This window comes from Pempheris klunzingeri, chromosome 1 (genome assembly GCF_042242105.1).
Source record: "Pempheris klunzingeri isolate RE-2024b chromosome 1, fPemKlu1.hap1, whole genome shotgun sequence".
Classification (NCBI taxonomy): domain Eukaryota; kingdom Metazoa; phylum Chordata; class Actinopteri; order Acropomatiformes; family Pempheridae; genus Pempheris; species Pempheris klunzingeri.
In genome coordinates, this window is record NC_092012.1 from 21,471,131 (window position 1) to 21,496,201 (window position 25,071).

Below are 25,071 nucleotides of genomic sequence, written 5' to 3' on the forward strand. Positions count from 1 at the left end.
CTTTCAAACTTTACATTTGTTCCCTGTTGGGTTTAATGGATGGAGGCTGCTCTGCTTTATAGCTGGTTCAGGTTACAATATATGGTGATGTCATTTTTTTCACACATTTACTGCCAACTGGTTAATGTGTCACTATAGCAACGTGAGCCTGTTGGATTTGTTTTGTTCGTGTCTTTTGGAACTTTACACATTTTCTTGATTTATTTTGATAGATATTTGTAACCTGAGATTTTTTAGAGATTAGAAAAAAATTTATTCTGGATCAAGCTTTAATGAAAGGTTTTAAAACTACCATTAAAAGAGAACTCCACCAATTTAGCATTACACACATTTAACATAGACACCCCCAGAGACATTTTATTAAACTTCTGCAGTTCTCCCTGGAGCTACAACAACTTTTTTTCAGTAGGGTGGGGTTGTTCCAAACTCTCCTGGTTACAGCTTTAATGCCTAAACTGACTGAAGGTGCAGTTAGACCAGACACAATTCCCCATTCACTGACAGCACCTTAAAGGGATAGTTTGGATTTTACTGTGCTACTGAGCAAAGTTAGCACCATGAATTAGCTCCTGTGTTAGCTCACTCACTGGACCAAGTCTGTCTCTGCACTGCAGCTCAGTGTGTGTGCACTTTGTTAGTTTACCCTACGACTGTCAGACTCACGTTTGTGTGAGTGTGTGCTGTGTTTTTGGTATAACTCAGGGACACGTTCAGGTACACACTACATGCACGTACATGCATGTGTGTGTGCCCTGGCTGCCGGAGTAAAGGACGGAGCATGGATTACAGCATACTCCGAGTGTGTATGACTTTACTGCCCATTACTCTAACAGATCTTTACAAGCAAAAAGGTGTTTACTGTTTACAGAACCTTAAAACTGATGTTGATTTTTTTAGGTTGGCCTTTTTTAGGTGGCTAAACTATGTCTTTCTGCTGACCTCGTCCATAGTAGTACATTGCTTAGCATCTGTGCCGGGAGTCCCTCCTGCTCCTCTAAACTGAGGGTGTGTTGACTGCCATCTATAGTAGGTAATATGCTAAATATGGATAATTACCTCACTTCAAAAATATCCAACCATTCCTTTAAGCGGGTCCCTCAGTACTGTCCCTCGAAAACTTGGCATAGCTCTTCAAGGAGCTACTTCCTTACTTCCCAGTGTTAAGTGCACAGAGTCACAGAGTTCAGATCAGTCCTGGTGGCGTCATCATCATAGTTCCCATTCACACACACACACACACACACGCACCGGCAGAGAATAGGATGCCCTCCAACAGTTCAGGTCACTCCAGATTGCATCAAAGGTCCTTTAGCGTTGACATTATCTCTGTTTATTTTAATAACCCATGGTAGTGACTTGTTTTGGGTCGTGGTGTGTGTGTTGGGGGGGTTATCTGTTATCTGTGTGCATATCCATCTGTCCCATCCTGTCTGCTTGCCTCTCTGTCCCTTTTCTAAAGGTAAGCCTGTTTGTCAGATTGCGTGCCTCTCCTCTGATGTTTTAGGTCACCCAGTGCTGTCTGTCACGACAGTTTGAAGATGACTGCAGGAGGACGAAGGAGAGAAAGTGTATCAGTATATAACAAATGGCTGCTGGGAATACCCCCGGTATTGTCTCTGCACACAACCATTACTTCTGTCACTTCAGTTCCTCCCTGTGTTTTATGAGTGCCTAAACCATGAGGTAAACTTTAGAAAAACCTGGAATATCAAAGCTACACATTTGACTGTTCTGTTAGCAGTATCATATCATTTTGTCACAAGGGTAGAATTTGATATTTGTATCTGTGAGAAAATGGAGACTCCATCTCTTTCACCATCTTGTTTCTTCTTCTTTGTTGTCTTTTCACATCTACATTTCCGCTTTTTTTCTGCTTTGCCCTTCTTTCCTTTTCTCTCTAATTGCCTTTTTATATTTTCTCTACTTATATGTATAACCTCCACTTCTCACTTCCTGTTCTCCACCTGAACCTCCTCCCCTCCTTGTTTCTTTTCCTCTCACCCCTGTCTGGTTTCAGCTCAGTCTCTCTGGTCCATCATCACTTCTTTTACTGCTCTCGGCTCTCTTTTTCTTTAATGTCCTTCCTGTCCTTCTTGTATAACCTGATATCCACTCACTGATATTGTCCCACTCCTCCTCTAGTCTTCCCTCCCCATTCACTTTTTTCCTGACTTCCTTTGACGTTTGAAGGAGAGTGGGGATCCACTCAACTGACAAAGGGAGAGGCGATGACGTCACAGCAGACATGATACACCAGCATCTGCTCTGGTCTAAAAATACACACCACAGGGCACACACAGTCAGTCTGCAGCTGCACTCAGCATTTGTTTCCACCTCCACGCTCTACTGAGATGGCCCAGCTTTTTACACAACTGGGGCTTTTGGGCATGCTGGGCTACATGCTGCTGGCTCACAGCTGAGCGGCCTTCATGTGTTTAGATATTAAGGTTTAAAGGCTCGAGGTGGGTACGGGTGTAGGGTGGGGGTTTAATGAACACAGAGGAAAGTGGGCTCGGTTACTAGGTTAACATCCAACCTGTCAATGTGAATGAATTTAAACTTCCTTGTTGAAATTCCATTAATGAAAATCTAAACAATTGAAAGTACTGACAAAAGGGGTGGTACCGACATGCCGTGATATTAAGCGGAACTGCTCAAGCTAAAAAAAAAAATCTATTGCAATCTTGCCATTGACGTCCCCCTGCTGACATGTCTTAAATTTACTTATTTTACTTTTTTATTTACTTTTTTGAACAAATTAAGGCATTGTATTATTACTCCATCTGGACATGCATTTACTTTTGTCAAGTATGTACATTCATTTCCTGTGGTCCACATCTCAACTGTGACCTCAATTACTTTACACAGCATAACAATTTAACATTTGATACATATGAAACCTTTAGAGTTGATTACCTTAGTAATCTTTTGTCAGTGCAACATTGTTAAGTGTTCAAAGAAGAGGCCTTCATACCAAGAAGTGTCCACCTCTCAGTACTCAGCTGTTTCCTGCCGCTCCTCTTTCTTTTTTAACTGTCACAGCAGCACACACCCTCCCCAGTCTTTGAGCAAGGCAGTGTACCTGCAGCTCCTCTGGTCCTCAGCAGTGGAGGATGGTGTGAGTGCTCAGTAGCTCCCTGGTGCTGAGTGGGTGTTTGTGTGTAACCCCCTCTGACCCCGCGTTTACTCCCCGAGGCCATCACTGTAAATAAGAATGTGTTCTTAGTGACGATGCTGGGCTGGATAGTTAAAGTCCTTATTATGTGCCCTGCTTTGCTCATACATGTATACTTCTTCAGTAAAACCCTTTCTTCTTGTTATCTTCTGCTTTTATGATGATTGATGAATGTCGTTATTCTGTGGTTTAGACATTTAGACCATTTCAATATTTACCTGAAAGTTTAAATCTCATGGCTTCCTCAGGACTTATTCAACCAGAGAATGACACTAACGTAGCATCTTTCTTTTGTCAGACATGGCATCTTCTGGCATCAATTCTAAATTCATGTAATGGGTGGGATGTAATATTTAATAATTTTTTTCTGTCTCCTCTTTGTGTTTGCATGTGTGCTTCTTTTGTTTGTCTTCTGCTGTGTTGGCATGTAACTAGGGAAGCGAAGCAGGCAGGTCTGTCAGACTTGGAGATCATCTCCCAGCCAGTGGAGGATGAGAACCAGTGCTTGGCTCCTCCAGTCCAGCTGGTGAGCTTTGGCTACAGAGATCTGCCCCTCGCAGCTCTGGACCTGTCGCTCGCTGGCTCGCAGCTCCTCTCCAACGCAGATGAGGATGAAAACAGGGATGGGTGAGTGAAGCTAGCACTCAGTTGTATGATAAATAAATGTCTTTTGTTTGTTTTGAATATTTTCCTGTGGCAAATGTGAGTAACAGAGATGTGATCATTTGTTGGTTTCAAACTGCTTTTTTGGTGAATTCAGAGTGACAAAGATTGGCTTCTGAACAGTTTGGCAACAGGGAGGTGTGAGTGACACTCTGGTGGTATTTTTGTATACTAGGTGACTTTTCTGAAATCATTTGGAAGTGGCACAAACGCACTCACAGTCAGTGTTGAGCCAACAGATTCCTGCATCTTATGAGCACTCGTTTGTTTCAGGAACAGCTAAACAAAACAAGAGCCCCATCAAACATAGCTTTCCTCCTGACTGTCAGTGAGTATTATCTCTGTGTCTTGAGCTTATCATTATTATATAGCATACACTGTATGTTTGTTAGATCTTATTTGGTTTTCACCAGCACAACACCCCTTCACTTCTCTCTGCTAGCTTCAGATGACATACTTGATATTCATTTTTACTCTATTGTGTTTTTTTACATCATAGTATATCCAAACTACTTAAAATGTCTTCTTGAAGAGATTCAGATCACCAGCAAATAAATACCCAGTTTTTGAAACAACTTGTCAGTGCACAGCATAAAGTTGGTGCTCATGGCTCAGACATTGGCATACTGGACATAACAGATGGACAAATGTTGTTTGTTTGTGCGCCTTTTGCTTTGTGCAAGCTTAATCCAGTTTCAGAGACGACCCTTGTAAATGTAAATTCACTGCAGCATCATGTGGTTCAAAATGAGTTATTAGATACATTTCCTTTTTTGCGTGTGGAATTATGGAAAATGGTATACATAAATGCCAAGGATTGTTGCTGAAGAGTAAGGATTTAGATGCTGAATGTGAAAAATGATTCAGAGTAAAAAATAACTTGCTGACACAAATTAGTATTCAGAGCTCGTCATCTGCGGCCTGAGGTGATTACATTGGCCAAAACATCAGACTTAAGAGCCAGTGACAGCAGTGGTGAGCCATTCGTTTTTACGGGTTCTGTCTAAACATACAGCTCTACTGTCCGCTGAAATGCTCCTGATAGCGAGTATATAGACCTGATTGATGCAAATCAGACTTCACTGATCTTCCCACTGTCAGTAGTGTGATATGTGATATGATTTATTTATGCGGTGCAGACATAGAAACCACAGACATGACCACAGATTATGTAACATTTGCACCTCCGCCAGTGTGCAGCATAGAGCCATCACTGTGGAGTCATGAACAAATAGGAAGTTTGGGAGAGCTGAGACTTCAAGGAGAGGCTCAGGTGGTCAAGTGTCATCTGCATTTCGTAACCTTAGCTGTGACACAGCAAAATTAGAATTCAACAGTTTGAATGCAATTTCACATGTGAAGTTCAGTTTAAAAGAGGTATTCTCGACCTCTTTTCGACAGAAATTCAGCACTCCATACTTTCCCAAGCAGACGGCATCTAACAAAAGACATTGTCAAGTTGTATTATATAGCCTGTCCCTGTTACGACCACAAACACACACAAGGAGACGGGCTCAAATACTTGACGTGAGACAAACAGATGGTAAAAAGGTGCAGTTTATTGTTGGACAAGATCAACAAAGACAAGGCACCAAAAACAGGCACAATTCAAAAAGTACTTACTGGCAAACACAAACCTGACTAGACTTTAACACTCTCAAGATACTAACTGACTAGGATGCTGGAACGCTCGACACAAAGTCACAAGATGAAGTGGTTCAGGACAGGGGAAAACACAGACAACCAGGGAATAGAGCACAGGTGGAAAGGGGGGGTCAGGGTGGGGCAGACGAACACAGGAGCAGGAAACACAGGAAGGGATCTGGAACGGGAGGAAAAGGTTGAACGCCACAATAAAACAGGAAACACATGAACTAACAAACTTGACGAGACATAACAGTCCCATATTATGGAAAATGGACAGGCAAATCAGTCTCTTGTTAGTCCCCCCCCCCCCCACTGCACTCTCACAAAACAATAATTAGTGTCATATTATCATAGTTGTTCTTGTGATACAGCAGGATATTTGTACATGTAGCAGGCTTATATCTACATGAACCGAAGTAGCTATACATACTGTAGATGTATGCACATGTCAACAGTAAATATTTAATGGGACGTCAAAATGCTTTTGACATGAACAATATTTGCCCTGTTAAGAAGACTATGATGGCTCAAAAACATGTAGCTGTTATTGTCAAACAACTTACAGTTTTCACCAAAAAGCATCTGTCACACATAACACTCTCTCTCTCTCTCGCTCTCTCTCTCAGTCTCACATACATGCACACACAAACACACACTTGTCCCATCAGACTTGCATAAATGCCACATAGTATGAATGATTATCATCCATCATGTATTAAGTCTCCTTCCCTAAGTCCTTGACTTGCTGTCCCTGTTGCTCAGCATTATGTCCATTTATCATTAAGTGACAACCTCTGGGTTGTCCAGCGTCCATATGTTAAACGAGATCAATTCATCATTTCAGACTAAATATCTGCCCTCCCTCCACTGCCAGCTGACAACAAGAACCTTTATTGTAAGTGACATTTTTGTGGCACATAAGCCACAAGCCAATAATATCACACTCTTAATTTCTTGTAAACCTTTTTTACTGTCTAACTATACATGCTGTCACATTCACTTATCTTATTGGGTGATCAACTGCTGTGTAAGGTTGTACTGCAACACAGCTGCTTGATGTCTATGTATAGTGCTGTCTACAGACTGAAGTCGTTTAAAACTCTACAAATTGTCACAGACGGCTCTTGACTGATTTGACTTGACTTTTATTTTGCCTCTGACTGTGGATTCTGTTCGGATGCATCAGCCTGCAATGTAACCATTCACATGCTGGACTCAAGGCTTTTGGCTGACTGAAAAACTTCAAGTTCACATTTAGAAGGAAATACAGTAAGAAGACACAGGCTTTAGAGATGAGTGACTTCACAGTTCATTTCAGTCAGAGGAACATGAAACTTAGCTGATCGTGGTCCTTGTTCTTGCAGCTTTGACATGATTGTGTGAAATGGTAGCGTGGCATATGGATATGTGGTCACATCACAGCTATCCTTTTGATTACTCACAACATTAACAGATTTTTATTTCTACTGCGTGAAACCTGCTCACTGTCCAGTCTTTCCATTCTGTCCAGCAACCGTGACTCAAACCTGGCTCGTAGCACAAGCTCTCACTAGGATGCACATAAACACTATAAGCTGTTGTACAAGTTCCAACGCACACATACACGCATGCACGCACACATGCCAAATCCATATATGCTACCTCATCCAAGAACTCCGTTTGACACCAAATCAGGTCTCACTCCATTGGTTCCCTTCAGTCAGCCACTCGTGGCCATAAACAGATGGATTTCACAGACGCACCATCAACAGTAGGCGGTGCCGACACTCACACTGTGCTTGTACCACAACCAGCACAACCCTCTTGTGTCCTATTTCATATCAGGGTCAGCATGTATTTCCATCCCTATGCATAATGGATAATTGTGTGTATGTTTACTGTGGGAGTCCTCACTGTCTTGGGTTGTTGTGAACATTTAGTGTACAGTCATGCATTATGCATGCAGCATTTCTTATTGTTGCTCAACCTGTGAAATACCTGTAAGGCTGCTCAAGCTAAGATTTGGCCAATAACTGGGTCACAGGCCTGCTGAGTAATCAAAAACCAACAGCAACAAAAAAAACTAGACTAGCGGTATGTCCAGAGAAGCTTGGGTCCGAGGGCAAGGGACTGAGGTCCTATTGGTTGAATCTCTGCTGTAAGAAGCTCTAACAACAGATTTACCAGTCACTGCTGTGAAGGTTATTTTACCAGTGAGCTTAATTTACTCAAACTGTGCTTAGTGCGATGGGGTCACTATTTCATATTCAAGTCATTAGTGGGAAATGTCTGCCTGTAAAAATGCTGCCAGTGGGAGTTGTAAAAGTCATCATTCTTTCTTTTAGCTTTAATGAAATTCCATTTAAATACACCAGGCATGAACTCCAGTAATGTGTGCATTACATCTCCACTATACGTTAAACGCTACGCTAATCCTTCTCATTAATCATGATTACCAGACTATGTGTCTGGCTTTCATTAGGATGTTCCTATAGCTCCTGCTTTGTGACAGTACAGGTGAAATATCAACACCCCCTGCTGTTTATATGTCTCGCATCATATCAGTGAACAGTGAAGCAGTGAGAATCACGACTGAAAGAGTAAAACTGAGAACGTGTGAGGAAAAGAGGCCTCCGCTGACATTAAGGCCATGTCATTAGAATCAGTGAGATGTAGCAAGAGAGCGTCTCACTGGATGTGTCAGTCAGCCTGCTGCCCCCCAGAACCCAGTTCTATTTCATTATGTGGATTTCAGCACCACTGGGCTTTGGGTGATTACGCCTGTGCCTCTGTCTCCTCATTAGCGTATCGATCTTCCTCTCAAACAGACAGCAGCCATTAGCCTCCTTTAATGACATTCACAAGCACCATGTCTCTGCACCATCATCATGTTTTACAGCGGCCTCCTGCAGCAGTGGGCGTTCCTTAAGTCAGCGCTTTAACATCAACTACCTGTGAGTTGACCTTGCTGGGTCATAACCGTATGTAAGCAACACCGCCCATTTTTTAAAGATTACTTTTTGATCATTTATTCACCGGTTTGATGGTGAAAAGCAGACAGGACACGTGGGGGTGGGTAAGACATGCAACAATTGAACTGGCGACATCGTGGCCATGTGGCATGCAGCAAACACTGTAGCCATTTGGCTATGAAGGCACTCCCATCAGGCACTTGTCTGTATTTGCTCTCAGAATGCAGATATTAAAATCCAAGCAGAGGTACCGATTGCTAACCTCACCTTTGGGGAAATGGAGCAGAGGAAATGAACCTACGTTATGGTCGTGTTGAATGATGAAGTGAGGTTGAGAGAAGGCAAGACAGCGGCAGTAGGACAGCAATCTACAGCCATCAAAATGAAAATGTATGTGGGAGAGGAATCTGTGGGCTGCTCCACTGACTCTACCTGCAAAAATGGATTACCCCGCCAGCACTGCACCCCCACACCCCCTCCTCTACTCCCAGCCTGAATTAGCTGGCTCATTGGCTTTCTGAGGTAGTGATGGAGTGTCATGAAGAAAGCTGTGCACGAAAAATGTTTAGGCATGCTCTGTAGTGATTTTTGGCGAAATGAGAGCGAGTGTTCCTGAAAGTGAGTGTCACAACCACGGTGGAGGTGTTTCATCAGCATGGCAACGGCTCATTGGGTGGGGTTTTCATGTCAGCAAAAGTTTTCTCATCTACTCTTTCCAGACAGAAAGTGGGTGTAAATGAAAAATATGCAAACTAAACAGATATATTCTCTGTTGTGATGTGTTAAAGTTTACATCTAATTTAATCTACCAGTTTATGGTGTAATTCAAAGTTACCGAACTCTGAAAACTGAAACTTAGTGACAAACGACAGGAAAAGAAATCATACATTTACATGGTTGGAGCGGGAGACAACCTCGCAGGCTGTAATTTTCCACACAGGCTTACAAATGAGATGCTAAACGAAGAGGACTTTGTGTTTCATGGTTTGTCTATACTCTAGATATAGGAAACAAGCAGAGGGGATTAATCAAGAGAAAAGGCTCCTGTGTCAAGATGCCACTGTGTGATGAAGCACCTTCTGTCAGCCATGTTTGCATATCATAGCCTGTAGCATTGTGAAGGTGGAGCTGACCTTACTGCTATCTCCCGTACAGTGTGCTGCCCTCACTTCACATGACAGCAAAGTAGTCACTCACACACACAACACACACACACACACACACACACACACACACACACACCATTGTGCATGCATGAACACAAACACAGAGTATTCATACACTGAGAGAGGGGGGGAACAAGGCCAGGCCTGAAAAGCTTTCTCATCACACTACATAGTGGTTGTTAATCTGATCCTCTGTAATCATTGTTCACTTCATATTCCAGTTTATACTGAGCTGTCACATCTCATTAGGAACAGTGGTGTTCCCTCATTGATGCCTCTGCACATTTGGACCACCTTTCTACATATTTCTGAATTTCTCCTGATTTTCCTCTGTCCTCGCTTCTCCTTCTATTACTTCAGTTTCTTCCTCTTCTCATCACACTGATTGTTTCATCTTTTTTCATCTTTTCCTGTCCTCGATCTCACACAGAGAATGTCTTTCCATACTGAACACCAATCTGCACTGTAACTAAACTAAATGCCGAGAAGCAGCCCATGTTTTATTTTCCCTTTAAATCATGGTGTGCGCACTCATCACCACGGCACACTGACCAAAACTACCAGAGGCACCTTCACCAGCCCTCAGGAGCCTTTAGGTTTGTCGTTCTGTGGTGAAGGTGAAGGACGGTGGACAGGTGTCCAGCACCCGTTTTCTGTATTGTTGCCTAATACAGTGTTCAGGAGAGACGTGGGCGACATTGTGGGAGGTGGTTGTTCTAGCTAGCATCAGGGGGCAGTTGCAGTGTTAGCAGTTTTGGCGTCATGGTAAGTGGAGTGTAGTTATTAATAGAGTTGGGCCCATCCATCTTCCTGTCTAGGAAAAATGCTGGGAGGACCAAGGTGGCGTAGGCTTGTGTTCAGCACTTTCATGGCCGCCCACTCTCCCCCTAGTCATCAAGCTGCTTTTGTTTGTTTGCTCATTTTTTTTAGGTTGAAGGGTTCTTTTGGCACATTTCAGGTTGTATTTGTGTAGGCTGCTGCAGCTGGGAGAAAAAAAAATGCCGGGTGTAACAAAGAATGTCAGCGAGGGAGATTTGAGGAGCTTGGCCTCATCTGTGGCTTGCATTGATGGTTTAAAGTGGCAGTTGAATAGACATTGGTAACAACTTGGCCAATCAAGAAAAATATTCCAAATAGTTCAATAGGTATACATAGAAAATAGACTAAACCCTACAACTACCACAGCCATGCAGGTAGACTTCACAGTTCACAGCTTAACTTTAATGGTTTACAGGACATAGAATGAACTGTAAACCCAAAACCACCAAACTAAGCCAAAGCGAATTAAAGTACCATGTTGCAATTTGTTGTCAGCAAGGCCCCTGACACTCCACAAGGTGCTGCAATACCTGCTCAGTGGCAGAAAATATCTCTCCGCCAACGTCTGTGCTATGATACACACATTAAAAAGGGCTGGAAAAGGTCAGGGTCGAGAGTACGATACTGATAATATGATGAGGGATAAGGGGAATTACCTGAGCTTATTATTATCTAAGGACAGTGGATAACAGCTGGATAAAAGCAGTGTAGAAATATCTTAAGATTCAAGTTGCCAGACTGCCATCTCAAACACACACACGCACGCACACTCACTCGCACACGCACACGCACACGCACACGCACACACACACACACACACACACACACACACACACACACACACACACACACACACACACACACACACACACACACATTGCCATTACCTAAGTGCATACCTGAGCAGTGGAATGATGTCACCTCCCATCCCAGTGATGGGTGTGTGGATGCCAGACGTGGAGACAGAAGCATATGTTGCTGATATGGCTGTTCCAAATGTGCAAGGAGTCCAGGGCTAGGCACCAGCACCAGATGGTTCATCTAAATCTGTAGTGAGCGAGGGGGGGGGGGGGGGGGGGCACATGCTCCTTCCCTCTGCCACCTCCCAGCTTTAGGCCAAGGGTCCAAATGTTCCATTATGGAAAAAAACTATTGGCCCATTTGAAGTTTTTGAAAGTGGAAAGACAGAAAATAAACATGGTTCTTGAGACCCGACTTTTGAGACCTGAACATGAACTAAACGTTGGCGTTTTTGCACAGCAGGGACATCTGATGCATGACCCATTATTCACAACTTTACTCACATCCTCAAAAATATATATATAATATAGGGCCAGCAACTCAAAGTTTGTCTGTTCAGCCCAAAATGCATCAAGTTGGAGGAGAATTGTTGGTTTTGTAATCATTAGTATTTGTGCCTTCCTGCTGAAACTGGTGCATTAAATTATTTAGAATTGATGAGAGATTAATGCTTTTTTGTAATAAACAAATAAAATAATAATAAACCTGTGAAGTCTTTTGTCACATTATCAAATGGGCTTTTAGGAAATGCTTGTGGCACAATGGAGAATAACTAAAAGCAAAACAGATTTGTGCAACCATTTACTGTCGGTCCCTCACTGGAGTTTTTACTTTACATGCAGCAACTTTGTTAGAGGAGGGAAGTAAAAGTCAAATGTTAAAGTCTTGCATTTTGAAGTAATGCATTCTGTGAAGGCTCTCACCTGGTCCAGCCAATTTGGCCTTATTTAATTAGAGAGCACAGGAAGTTGTCTGACACAGCGACCAGGCAGTGACCGGCCTCCCTGTTATCTTCCAGGCTCCTTAATTCCTCTGCCACAGGGATGGCTGCTGGCCCATGTAGCCAAATGTTCATCTTTTTTTTTTTTGTCTGTCTTGAGGACTAATGGACATGGATAAACCTTTTACATCGGAGATTTCCCAAACATTGAAAAATGCTGAAATAGTGCTTTTATTTCATGATTTTGAAATGTGTTCAGATGACTTACCTACTACTAGATCCAGAGCTGAAACACTACAATATAACCATTTGATTCAATTAAGTTTCACCGTGATTAATTACTCTGTACATGAGTCATTAGCCATTGTGCCCTAATCCACAAACGTTGATACAGTTCAATAGAGTGGCACATGTGTCCATGTGTCACTCACACCCTAGCCACTCAGTCTGTGCTGTGTTTTGCCAGCTTTTATACGTCTTTGCGTCTCTGCTGTCCACAGCCTGCACAACTGCACTATTTATAGTATGAAAATGGTCTCAAAGAAATACCTGGACACCGAATGTGTAGCTGAGTTAACCTCTATCATCGCTCTCAGCCCCTAAATCACCTTCAGAGAGGAGGTTCAGAGTGGTTAATATTCACAGACAGGAGACGTGTGAGATTGCTTTTCTGGCTAATAAGGGAGAGGGATCAAGTGACAGAGCAGAAACCAATTAGAGTCCAGCTTGATGGCCTCAGTGCAGATGGAAGTAGATCTGTTTTGCTTTACCTCTGTATTAAAAGACAATTTCTCTGAGTAATAACAACATTAATTCTAACCATCATCTTATCCCTAAATATGACAGTAACACTTTATGGATGTTTAAAAACTGGTGTCAGTATAGTGGACCCCTGAAAGGTAATTGACCATAGTTCTACTGGAGTAATTCAGTGACCAAGGATCTGCTAAGAAAACTGAGGCCCATGCTAATTTGGTTTTGTTCACTTAGGAATATTTGAACGCCCTGTTTTGAAAGCACCACGCAGAGTCTCATTAGTCGTTCTTGTGTGTGAAGTCAGAATACTGTTTTGTTTTGTTTGCTGCATCATAAATGAGCTCCACAATGGTTTCTTTCTCAGATCAGCTCACTTCTGTCACTGAGATCCATATAACTCTTAGTCTGCAGTAACAGTACGCTAATCTAGGCTAGAGTCTGATTGGCTGCACACATATGAATACGCACATATTGTACACACACACATACACACACACACATACACACACACTGACCTTCTTGTCCCCTTGTAACATACAAATGAGTCTTTCCCCAGCGTTCCCACAGGACTGTGAGGAAAGCTGAACACCAGTTGCCCTTGTTCATTGTGCTGTGTGCTTCAGGAACGGCTTCACAGTAAACTTAAGCCTCTGGCTGCAGGATAGATTTAATCTAAACTATGTCTTTTTGTTAGTATGTCTGTGTTAGTATGTGATGTGAAAAGTACTAATATTTAACATATAGGACTTAGAGTAGGATTTGGTGTGTGATGGGAGTCTGCCACAGGAGTTCACTGTCGGGGCAAATGCTCATGTGCACAGCTCCAGCTCACTCTAACCCCTGAATATATATGCTAACTACATTCGGGTTTACAAACTCTTGAATGAGGGAGCAGACCAGCACACAGATTCAAAGAATGGGGGCACATTTGGGAAAGTAGTCCAGGGCCCTTGGCAATTAGCAATAATACACTGTACATTAGTATTAGGAACATTGTTTATTCATTGTAAGAAATGAATGCCACATAAACAACTTCTAATGAAATGATATCAATGAATAACTATTTGTAACTCCAAGCATCCTACAGGCATGAAACTATTATGAGACAATGGGCCCCTGGATACAAGCATGTATAAGGCTCCAACCCCTCCTGCACAGTAACAAGACCACACTGTAGTCGTCGTGTGAAGTTGTTTTGGGTCTCTTTCTTGCCATTTTGTGCATCTTTGTGATCCTGTGGCCAATCACCTTCTAGAGGGGAATGTACCAGCTGCAGCACTACTGTAGCTGGTACAGTATCAGCTTTTGATAGTACAATGACTTGGAGTGAAACTAAGACAGTAATATGAAGCTATCACGCACAAACGAATGAACAATTTGAATAAAGAATTTGCTTGCCTGACAATATTGTTGATGTAAGAAGATAAATATAGAATGATTCACATATTTACGTCATGTTTCTTTCTAGTTGTTGAAAAGTGAGAGGAAAAGAAAAACAGAAACTGCTCTGTGTTTGAGTAGAAGTCAGTACCTCAGAGATTTATATCTTGACTTCAGGGCCAGTCATTTATGCCTTTGGTTCTGTCTCCACTAAAAGTGCTGCAGGAGTTTGGAGGCTTCCCTCTTCCCTGCTGATGTGTTGTGATCAATGGTGCACAGGCATTGGTAATGGGGAACCTTTCAAATGTAAAATTAATTACCTGCAATCTGACAGCATCAGGAAACTCAGCATGTATTTTATGCTTAGTTGGTACTCTCCCCTTTCCATGCTTGCTTTACCATGAAGCATTGTGTATGTGTGTTTGTGAGTGTGTGCTTTGGTTGTTGAGATGTGGAACCTATTGGAGTCACAGTTGTTTCTGGGGGGAGGCAGAATGCTGCCTGTCTGGTGTCTGCTTTGTCAGGTGAGACTGAATTTGCCATCAGCAGACTGTGATTTTTCTTGAAAGGACACTCATAAGCCTTCCTTCACCTGTCCCTTCTTGTGTTTCCTGTAAAAAACAAATCCCACATTTGGTTGAATATCCGATGGTTTTACATACATTACAGCAGTGGGCTTTGTGTCTAGCAGCCACTGCTGGGAGCACTGAGGTTGTGGTTTGGTGATAACACAAATGAATGAACAAAGATGGTGTGTTCACTGCCAGTCAATAAAAAAAACCTAAAATTGGAGGGCAATAATCTGTATCTGCATTCTGTATGCAGAAAATGTTTTTTTCTGTCTAGTAATTTAGGGATTCAGTGCTGTGAGGTCAGCATGAATGAAGACAAATTCCTTAGATTACTGAACATTTTTTTCTTCCATACAAAACATTTGACCTAGTAGTCCAAATTTGCTTTAAACTTGTTAATGCTAACCAGGATTCTGCTTTGTTTCAATGTTGCAATGCATTCTGGTCTATATGAACTGCAGAAAGCATCATTCATCGTAGTGATGGTTTCAAATGGTGTCACATATGTTAGAACCCAGTGATGTACTCTGGTAAAGTCTGATGAAGGGATTGTTACAAGTTCTACCATGCAGATGTAGCTCGCAGTGTGGCTCTGTGGACGGCAGTGTTGGTCCCCAGACAGTAAAGGCTACTGTTATCAGCCTCAGCCAGTTAGCAGAATTATCACGCTAACATGCTTCACTAAGATGGTGAACGCGGTAAGCATTAACCTACACACTAAACATCAGCAATTTTGTGTTGCTGACAGTACCATTAAAAACCAATGTGCCAAGTACGTCTGAACACGATGCAAAATCTTGTTATATCCCTCTCTGTCTTCGTTTCTCAGTATGGGTGTAAATTAGTTTCATCCACCACGGTCACATATCTTGCAGAGCAATTCAACATAAAAAGTGTTGAGATGATCTCACTGAGAATTCACAATTGCACCTCTCATCCCAAGAATAGTTGTCATCACCAGTTTCAAAGCATCCCAGATGATTAGCCAATAATAGAACACAGGTCCAAAATAAAAACCTCATGAGTTGGGAGTAAAACCTGAAGGCAGGTGCTGCCCTTATTCATTACACACAATTCATTACACTCGATTGAATGTCAGTTAGTTAGGAAATGTTCTTTTGTGTTTAGACTAAACAGAGCTGTTAAGCTATCTGCTTATTTTTGAACCATCAAGGACCCAGACTGCAGGTGTACAGTGTGCTCCTTCCGTTCATTGTCACAGCTATTTCCATAACTTACTCTACGTCCAGCAGTGATAGACCTTTTTTTCTGTGCACTACAGCTTGAAGAGTTAATTAGGTATAAAGTGTGTGAGGCTTACATTTTTTAGCGTCTGTGTGGATTTTCTCCAGGTGCTCTAGTGGACTTCAGGGGTCTAAAAGAGGGCCAACAAGAAATTAATGAAATAAGGTAAATGTAATTATTACTACCACTTTGACCGCTCTTGTGCGGGGAACATAAAAAGTATAATCATCTTAAGCAGGAATCAAACTACCAAAACGACTTTCTTGATATTATGCGCATTTCTCAAATGTCGTTTAAGTTGCTGGTCATACACGAGCATGGCGAGAGCAAAAGGCAAAGTAGAAAAATTGTGAGAAGTAGAAATAGTAAAAACATGATATTTGAAATTAAAATGACTTATTCCCTATCTCTGTCTGCTGGACAAAGGATGAATAAATGTTTAAGCAATATAACCCTCTCACTGCAGCGGAGTACTTTATCTGATGAGACCATCAGGTGCCGTGAGTCTGACAGTCCAAGTGTTTGGTGGCTCAGTCGACATGCTGGTATCGATTACTTTGCCTGATTTAATCTCCCTCCTCTGTTTCCCTGTCCAGCTCCACTCAATCTCACCGCAGTGGGAAACAGTGGCAGCTACATCAACCTGCTCAACACACACTGACAGCGGGAAAAAATGTAGGGAAAGGAGTGAACAGAGAAAGAGAGAGACCAAATGAAGAAAGACCATTTGTTCTCCACGTTTGTGCCCAAAACATCTTTTAATTTGGTTTAGATGAAAATGACAATATGACGTTATGTTATTTTGTAAATCAGTATTAGGTGGTGGAAAATGTCGGTGTAAAAATCCATGAAGCCAAAGTGAGTTTGAAAACAAGCAGTTTGAGAGGTGACCTTGTCCGCTGTATGTGCTTGTCTAGTGACTTGGGCCAGGTGGTTCTGTCAGGCCGTCAGGGCTGAGTGGGTCAGAGAAACAACATTTGCTACTGTTCTGTTGCTTTAATAAGACTCATTAATATACTGCATGTGTCACCAGCAGCGTCTGACTGCGTCCCCTCTGGGCTGGGCTAGTTCTGGCATGACATGAAGTAAGGACACACACATATTCACTGAATTTAGCCTATTTGTCTTCCGTATCAAAGCTGAGTCCTCATACTGCCTGTGAACTCGCATCCCTTATCCATCTGTGTGTGTGTGTGATGCACTGGCTGCAGTGTAGTTAGCCTGTAGAAAGCTGGTGCTTATAATCAATGCTGGACTGATTGTAACGTACAGGTTTATTGCCTGGTTGACTCATTTCAATATGCTAATATGACTGATTTGATCTTGGCCAGCATTAGGAAGAAGCGAGGCGCTGGTTACGACTCATATTTAGCGCACAGACATTACACATGATCATCTCATCTCAAAGCAAAAATTGAATTTCCTAAAATGTCGCACTATTGCTTCAATGCTTTGCACTTGTTAGCTTCAATATTAACTAATTTTCTGACCACACAAGATCAAAGATCAAGTAGCTCATGGCTGTGGACAAGTAAGCTGGACTTTTCCATAGTTACTTGTGACATTAATACCTTTGTAAAAATATTTATTCATTTCCAAAGCATTTAAAAGTGTGTTAACCTGAATTAGAGCAGTGGAGATACTACCCAATCTAAGCACTTCCATCAATTGACACGGCTCGGCTAACATCGTACCAAAAGACTGGGTGAAGAGGTGCAGTGAGGGAACTTTGAATCAGGATCCTGGTTATTGTTCTGCTTTGGGGGGGGGGGGGAGTATTGCACTCAGCGGTGTTCATTTTCATTAGCTACACTATGACATGATTCCTAAAGCCATTAAAGTCAGAGACGACAGTACCCTCATAAAGTTTGTGAGCGGAGTATTTCACTTTTACCACTTTTCTTTTTTACTACTCCCACTCATGGAGTTTTATTGTTCCGGTAATCGTGTCTTATTTTTGTTTCCCTGCAGCAGTTGAATGAAGTGTGAAATCATCTGATATGAGATGCACTTTGATGGACTATCTAATCATATGGTGGATGTTTGCTAAACCATAACCTCTGGAGATGAAGGTTGTTTGAGTCAGTGACATGTTTGGATGACTCAAATGCATGGATTTTTCCTCTCTGTTTCTTATTTTCTTCAGAGTGGAAAGAAAAATAAAACGTTCCAAAACTGCCCGCAGTCTCACTAACATGACTCAACAGGGAAATACCATTGTTGACAAGCCCTTTCTAGAATACATTCTCACAGTGTTGGATATTCCCTTTATTGCTTTCATACAATATGATCTGATAAAGAGAGGTTGTTGTACGCTGTGTGCTGGTGGGAGTAGCCACACACCCATAAAGGTTAGAGAAGGTTATTCCTGGAGGTTGACTGGTGCAAATCCCCAGTCTCATGGAAAACATGGGTTGAAAAGGCGAATGAGTAATTCTCCTCACCTTCAACTACTGTCAAGGTGGCCCTCAGCAAGGCACCAAACTCACACTGCTCTGGTGGAACAGATCAGTAGCAGCAGCCAGTGAATATTTACATGCAAAGCAAAGCATAGCTGAAGACCATTCACTCACGTCACTTAGTGACTGACGTTTCTCCTTTTATGGTCCCATGAATTTTTGAGTCTGAATTAAACATTAAGTGCTCTTACACTGTCAGTCACAATGATTATTTTGCGTGGGTGTGATGTAGCAGCTTGTGTTTGCTCGATTTCCAGTTCCTTTAAGTTCAAGACCATATGGTACGGGGTGTGTTTAGCGCTGCAGATGTATTGTTAGATGTTAGATCTTCATTAGCCGTCATGATTGGGTGATAAAGTGTATGTTTTATGCACCAAGGACTCTGATGTGATGTTACATGATGGTTTTTCTTTGATTTTTTTCAGCCAGTGGTCACATTTTAGTTAAATGTCAATTGTCAATACGCTGTACGTCTTATTCAGCGCTTCAATATGTATATGCATATATACGAACATACTGATTTTAAATATATACTATATATGGGTTGACATGTCGGCAGGCTCTCAGGATGGCGGGGTACCTGGCATCCACAGAGTCTCGCTGAGACTCTGGTGGAGCAGATTCTGCACCATCTGGAGCTCGTACATTTGTGCCACCCCACCCAAAGCCAAGAAGATGATTGCTATCAGCATGATTACGCCTTTATTAGATTAGCTGTGCATTGTTTACAGGCTTGTGGCTCTACTCATGCCAACCTTGAACAAATATTCTCCCTTGACAAACCAATGGGAGGTTGGAGTGATCAGCTCACCAGCTGCTGAAAACATTTCCCTCATTGCTACATAAATTTGTTACTCTGGGAGAAGATCCCAAGGAGAATTTTAGAAAAATGTTTTAATTTTGATCTTCTGCAGTTTAATACTTTTCGTCAGTTGTTTCCATAGTTTGACTGTTGGTTTATTGTGGAGGCTGTTTGAAAATCTAACACATGTGAAGTGAATAAAGACACATGTGTGGCCTCTTCTACTCACTGAGCAGCAGTTAATATGTCAGAGATGAGGAGGTCACACGTAAAAAAAAGTGTCCCCCCCCGGGGATAGTTTTGCAACAGCATTGAATCAACAACAGTAAATGCTGTGTGTCTGTTTTCTAGTTGTGTGCTTATACTGGGATCCAGCAAAGAAATCCTCCACCCACATCATCCTATGCTCATTATAGACCTTTACACGTTATGCTTGACAGATTTTTTTACATTTCATCAAAATACTTTATAATCCGTCATTGCAGAGCTTCATTTTCAAAAGGCCTTGTTTTTTTTTTGACGTACTTCTTACGCAGCAAACATGAAGATGAAAATAAGACTTTTATTATGGCTTGATTTGTTTCATTCCAACACTCCTGGATTTGATGATAGATGCTTTATTTGTATCATCCCATTGAAATACAGCTCTTGAAACTCCTTTCACTGATACAACGTATCTTCATCCTACAGTTTTACAATGAAGAGTGATGTGATTTAATAGACTGTAACTGGTATTAAAAGAGGTGAGATATCCAAATTCTTTCATTGTGAGTGCATCAGTTTTGAAGCCACAGTGAAAAACTGAGCTATTTTGTCACCATTGCAGCTCATATTAGCACCACGCCAAGGAATGAAGACATGATCAGAGGAGAGACATGCTCTGCCAATGTCTGTCTCCTCCATGCCAGTGCATGGGGAGAAGGGAAAGGTAGTGGGCAGAGCCAACTTTCCACTCCAGCTGGAGAGCTGGTGAGAGGCATTGTTTCTCTCATCTCCTACTGTCAGCCCTTGTAGTAGCTGCTCTCCGAGACTACCCACTATTTCAAAATAGCATTGAGTCATCTTGCCAGACACTTTAATGACCTAAATGCTGGATTCTTACTGTATCTGGCAAAATAAAGCTTTGTCTTTTGTTAATTTTTTCCTTCTCTTTTCTCTGGTGCATGTATCTGGGTTTAAGGCCTAATTTTAAACTCATGTGGTTGATGTGTCAGTGGAAATACCTTTTCCATACGGAAACATTTTCATTCGAATTTTTGTTTCTCGCACTTTCACTTGTTTCTCAGACCACTGATTTTGCTGAACGTGAACTCCTTCCCTCTAAGCAGCAGCGTCTACAGTGACTCCCTTCATCGCCAAGAAAAAGGAGTCCATCAATATTCCAGTCACACCTACAGCTGATGGTCAAGTCACTAGTTCACAGAGCTTCACTGTCCCTGTCTCTGAACACGCTTCCTGTCCCTCTGACCATCACCACCAAACTTTGCTTGGATTTAACAGACATCACCTTTCAATAGTGTAAACTACCACCCTCTGTTGGCCACGTCAGGGAGTTCAAGTATCACATCAACATTGCTCTTAGACTCAGAACCAATGCAAGCACACATTCATTTGTGGTCTTAAACTTGCTGTTTTGGTGTGTCACAAGGGTCACATGTCAGTATGTCAGCATAGTAGTTATAATTTGTTTAAAGGGAACATCTTGACCTCAAATAATTCTATTTGTGGCTATCAAAGACAAATTATTTTCTTGTTTAAAGTAAGGTTAAATTCAGCACTTGGGTAGATTAGTACACTGATCTACTTTACTTAAAAGAACCTACCTCATTTTTTGTGTTTGCTCTCTTCAGGTCCAACTGGCTGAAGCCGTGCTGCGGCCGCCGAGTGGCCCTGTGGCAGGTCTGCCTGCTTAGTGCTGGCTTCAACTGCATCCTGGTGGCCTGTGTCATCCTGGTGGTGCTTTTCCTGTCTTTGGAGCTGCTCATAGACACCAAACTCCTACAGTGTAAGTAGTGTGCATGGCTGCTTATTTATTTCTCCAATTTTAACCTTGATTTTTATCAAGGGGAGGTTTGCTGAGCGTGCATATTCTTCTCCAGCAATACACTGTGTGACGTTCTTAAAACACCTGGGAAGCATCTAGCGTGCAGCAGCAGCTCCACTGGAGCAGTGGGGAGTTAAATGTGGTGTCCTTGAGCATTAAACTGAATGTTTACTAACGGGTGCTGTTCCCGCTCTGTGACCTACCTGCAAACAGGGTAAGATTAAGAGAATTTATTAAAAAAACAAACTCTTTCAGTCTTCTTATTCTAATTCTGCAGTGGTATTTTCTTAAAGAGCACATCACAATCAGCTGTGCAGCTCTGTTTTCTTCTTACACACACACACACACACACATATATATATACATATATATATGTGTGTGTGTGTGTGTGTGTGTGCGCGCCATTTTTCTGCCTAGCAGGTACATGGATAATTTAAGCACATTTTGCTGATAGTACCTTTACTTAATTTGGATTTTGAATACAGGACTTTTAGTTATTCTGGAGTACAATTAACATTGTTTTATCAGTACTGCATAGCACAATGGTTAATGCTGTCACCTCACAGCAAGAAGATCCCGTGTTTGATCCCAAAACCTGTGTGGAGTTTGTATGTTCTCCTTGTGCTTGCATAGATACTCTAGGATAGGATAGGATAGGATAGGATAGGATATTTGGTTACTTTAAAGTAAGTAGTAGGTGTGAATGTGAGATGTGAATGTATGTCTGGCTCATGGCTGGCTCCAGTCCTCTGCAAATGAATGTATGAATACTTTTACTTGTATGTGTACATACTGGTGGATAAGTGTCCCTAAATATAGGAATTAAAGTGCTGAATACTGTGACAGTAACATGTGTATCCGTAGACTTCAGCGATTACACACTCCAGTAATCTACATGTCTATGAGTTTGAATGTTGTCCCTAATTCTCTCTCAGTACACAGGACAGGTTTCAAAAAAAGAATCATCACTACAGATTAATTGCTTTTAGCTGTTGTTGAAGTCATCATAACAGTCAAGTGATATATTTATTTTTATACTCGTCATGTGTAATTAGTGTCCACTCCTCCTATCAGCGCTGTGTGTGCAGTCTTTCCAGTCACAGAGGAGCTGGTGGTATTGGATGGTAAATGGTTGTGATGGAGAGTGATGGAGAGAGGTGATAATGAACCAAGTCTCTTGTCAATGGCAGCAGGCACACGTCCCCATCGATTACTGGCCAGCATCCAGCTCTGATGATACCTGAGTCTTGCTGTGGGGACCGCAGGACTCCAGTCACTTCACATCTATTGTAATCCAGCACTTTGTCTGCTGCCAGCCCCACAAGACAAATAGAGGAGTACCTGAGAGAGTACACAAAGAGATCAGCTGTGTAGGACCAGGGTAGATACATATTGGCACTGTATGTGGGAGGAGAAATATGGTCAAAAGAATGTAAAAAACAATATTGAAACACTTTTCTTCCGTCCTCTCTTGTGCTCCTCTTGGCTAACACTTCCCCTGTTTCTTCTCTCCACAGTTTCCAATGCTTTCCAATTTGCCAGCATTATCCACTGGATCAGCCTTATCATCCTGTCACTCTTCTTTTCAGAGGTAAGACATGATTATTATTCCTTATTCCTGGTACCACCATTGTTAAAATTCTTCCTTTATACAATACTCACTCTGTTATTTTCCTACTGCCCTGCTCCTGGTTTCTTGTATGATGCAATGAGGTCACAGGAGTACTCCATGGGTGCAAAAACCCTGATATTTGAACTGACACATCACATTTCTATTTCATTCTTAATTGAATTTAACCAAATTAAACTTTCTTATCCTATCTATAGCAATGCAAACCAGGTACAGGCCTGAGGGAACGAGGGTGTGTGGCTGCCATCTAATTTCCATTATCATCCATTAACATTTAGTCAGGATTTAGCTTTAGAAATGCTACCTTGAGCCTGGATGGCCAGTAAAATGTCTATCGTTTGAACCATAAATGAAATTAGTCTTACTAGAATTTGAGCCATTGTTTGATAAAATAATATCTTATCATCACCCTGGAATGGTGAAAAACAAAATGAAGAGGGCAGAATTAGGCCCACAGGCGGCCACTCCAGTGCAAACCAATTACTCTCAGCCTCAGCCCCAATGCCCTAAACCAAACATTAATTACCCGTGAGCCAGCAGGAGCAATAATTAAAGCTGAGCTTAATGAGCAGTGGGGATGGGGTTACAGTGATACGATCCATCCAAACACCTCACCAACTGACATCACAGAAGAAGATCATCTGGGAATGGTGCTGGACAGATGTAGCGTATAGCCAGCCTGTCTCTCCGCACCAATCAGGAAACAAGAGTTTGACATGAGGGCGGAGTCCCTGCGCTTCTCACTTGACACCAGCGCTGTTGTTTAACATGCTCCAGATGATGGATTAGCAGGACCACTCATACATGACACCCCATGCTAATTGGAGTGTAAATCAACAGCCCTGCTCAACAAAGGGCCACACAACCAACAGTATTCACCGAGTGCAATGTGGAATCAGTTTACAAGAGTTGTGTTGTCTTTTTGTTTGTCAAAGATCAAGAAAAGGAGCAGATTAGCCGCAGATATAATAGCTTTACATGCTTTACATGCTACTAGCTATACATGCTTTTAAAGGACTGTTTTCTGTGATGTGTCAGGGGTCAGTCAGTGATATTGGTCTATTTGTGCATGTGATCACTGTTTTGTACCTGTATCATATTTGACAGTAATCAAATGCAGTTAGAATTTTATTTTGAGCTACCTTTAAGGTGTCTTGCTTCACATATAGCATTTTATTTTTTAGTCATCATTCCAATTGTAAGACGGGTGTTTGAGTGATATGTCAGAATGAAAACTGCCCTGAACAAACCTCTTCTCAGTCACACATCTTGACAAAAGTCATTGGATGTAATGACAGCTCAAAAGACTAATAATATCACAAGAGCTATCTATTTTAATGCTTTCATTTATCTCTCTCTGTCTCAGACTGTCTTCAGAATTGTGGTGCTCGGGATCTGGGACTACATCGAGAACAAAGTTGAGGTTTGTGTTGATGTTGTGCATTTATTAGCATATCTTGATGACCACTTTTCAATTTTTGTCAGTGTCAGATATTATTGTTAATCTGGCCACCTGTTCCAATATTATATATTCATATTTTGTTTGTGTTATAGCAGGGATTCCCGAAGTGTCACAAGCCGCCTCTAGTGAGTGTAGTGTAATGACAGTGTAATCACAGACAAGCGATGTCCATATAAAGTTTTTTAGTTGCAGAAAAACTCTGAGACTGGGGAGCACACATACATATAAAGTGTGGATGTGGTATATGTGGTATAAAATGTGACTGAATATATGACAGCATTTTACCCCATCTTCTCTCATGACATGCCTCTGAGCTCATGCGTGGGCTCACCCCCTCCTTCAGCTTCGACTGATAGCTTGTGCGTAACTTTATCGCAATTTATTGAAACTTTGTTGCTGTGTAGTTTCAGTTTCATTCAGATCTTCTCGATATTTTGTTCAGTGTGTTCTGATTATTTGTGCATGATTAAACTGAGTGCCTTTAATATGGATATAAATAGGCTGTGCTTGAATGTGTAGAAGGGGTTGTGTGGCCTAAAAATATTGCAAAACTGCTTTA

General features: G+C 41.8%; 1 protein-coding gene across 1 annotated transcript in view; it reads left to right on the forward strand.

Moving 5' to 3' along the window:
• Nucleotides 1-1,678: 1,678 nt before the first annotated feature.
• LOC139202861 (transmembrane protein 266-like) overlaps nucleotides 1,679-25,071 on the forward strand; it is a 33,391-nt gene continuing 9,998 nt past the window's right edge. The window contains exons 1-5 of the mRNA XM_070832454.1: nucleotides 1,679-1,683; nucleotides 3,611-3,802; nucleotides 21,227-21,381; nucleotides 22,938-23,011; nucleotides 24,417-24,473. Of these exons, the coding sequence (XP_070688555.1) occupies nucleotides 1,679-1,683; nucleotides 3,611-3,802; nucleotides 21,227-21,381; nucleotides 22,938-23,011; nucleotides 24,417-24,473 (483 nt within the window). The remainder of the gene's footprint in view (nucleotides 1,684-3,610; nucleotides 3,803-21,226; nucleotides 21,382-22,937; nucleotides 23,012-24,416; nucleotides 24,474-25,071) is intronic.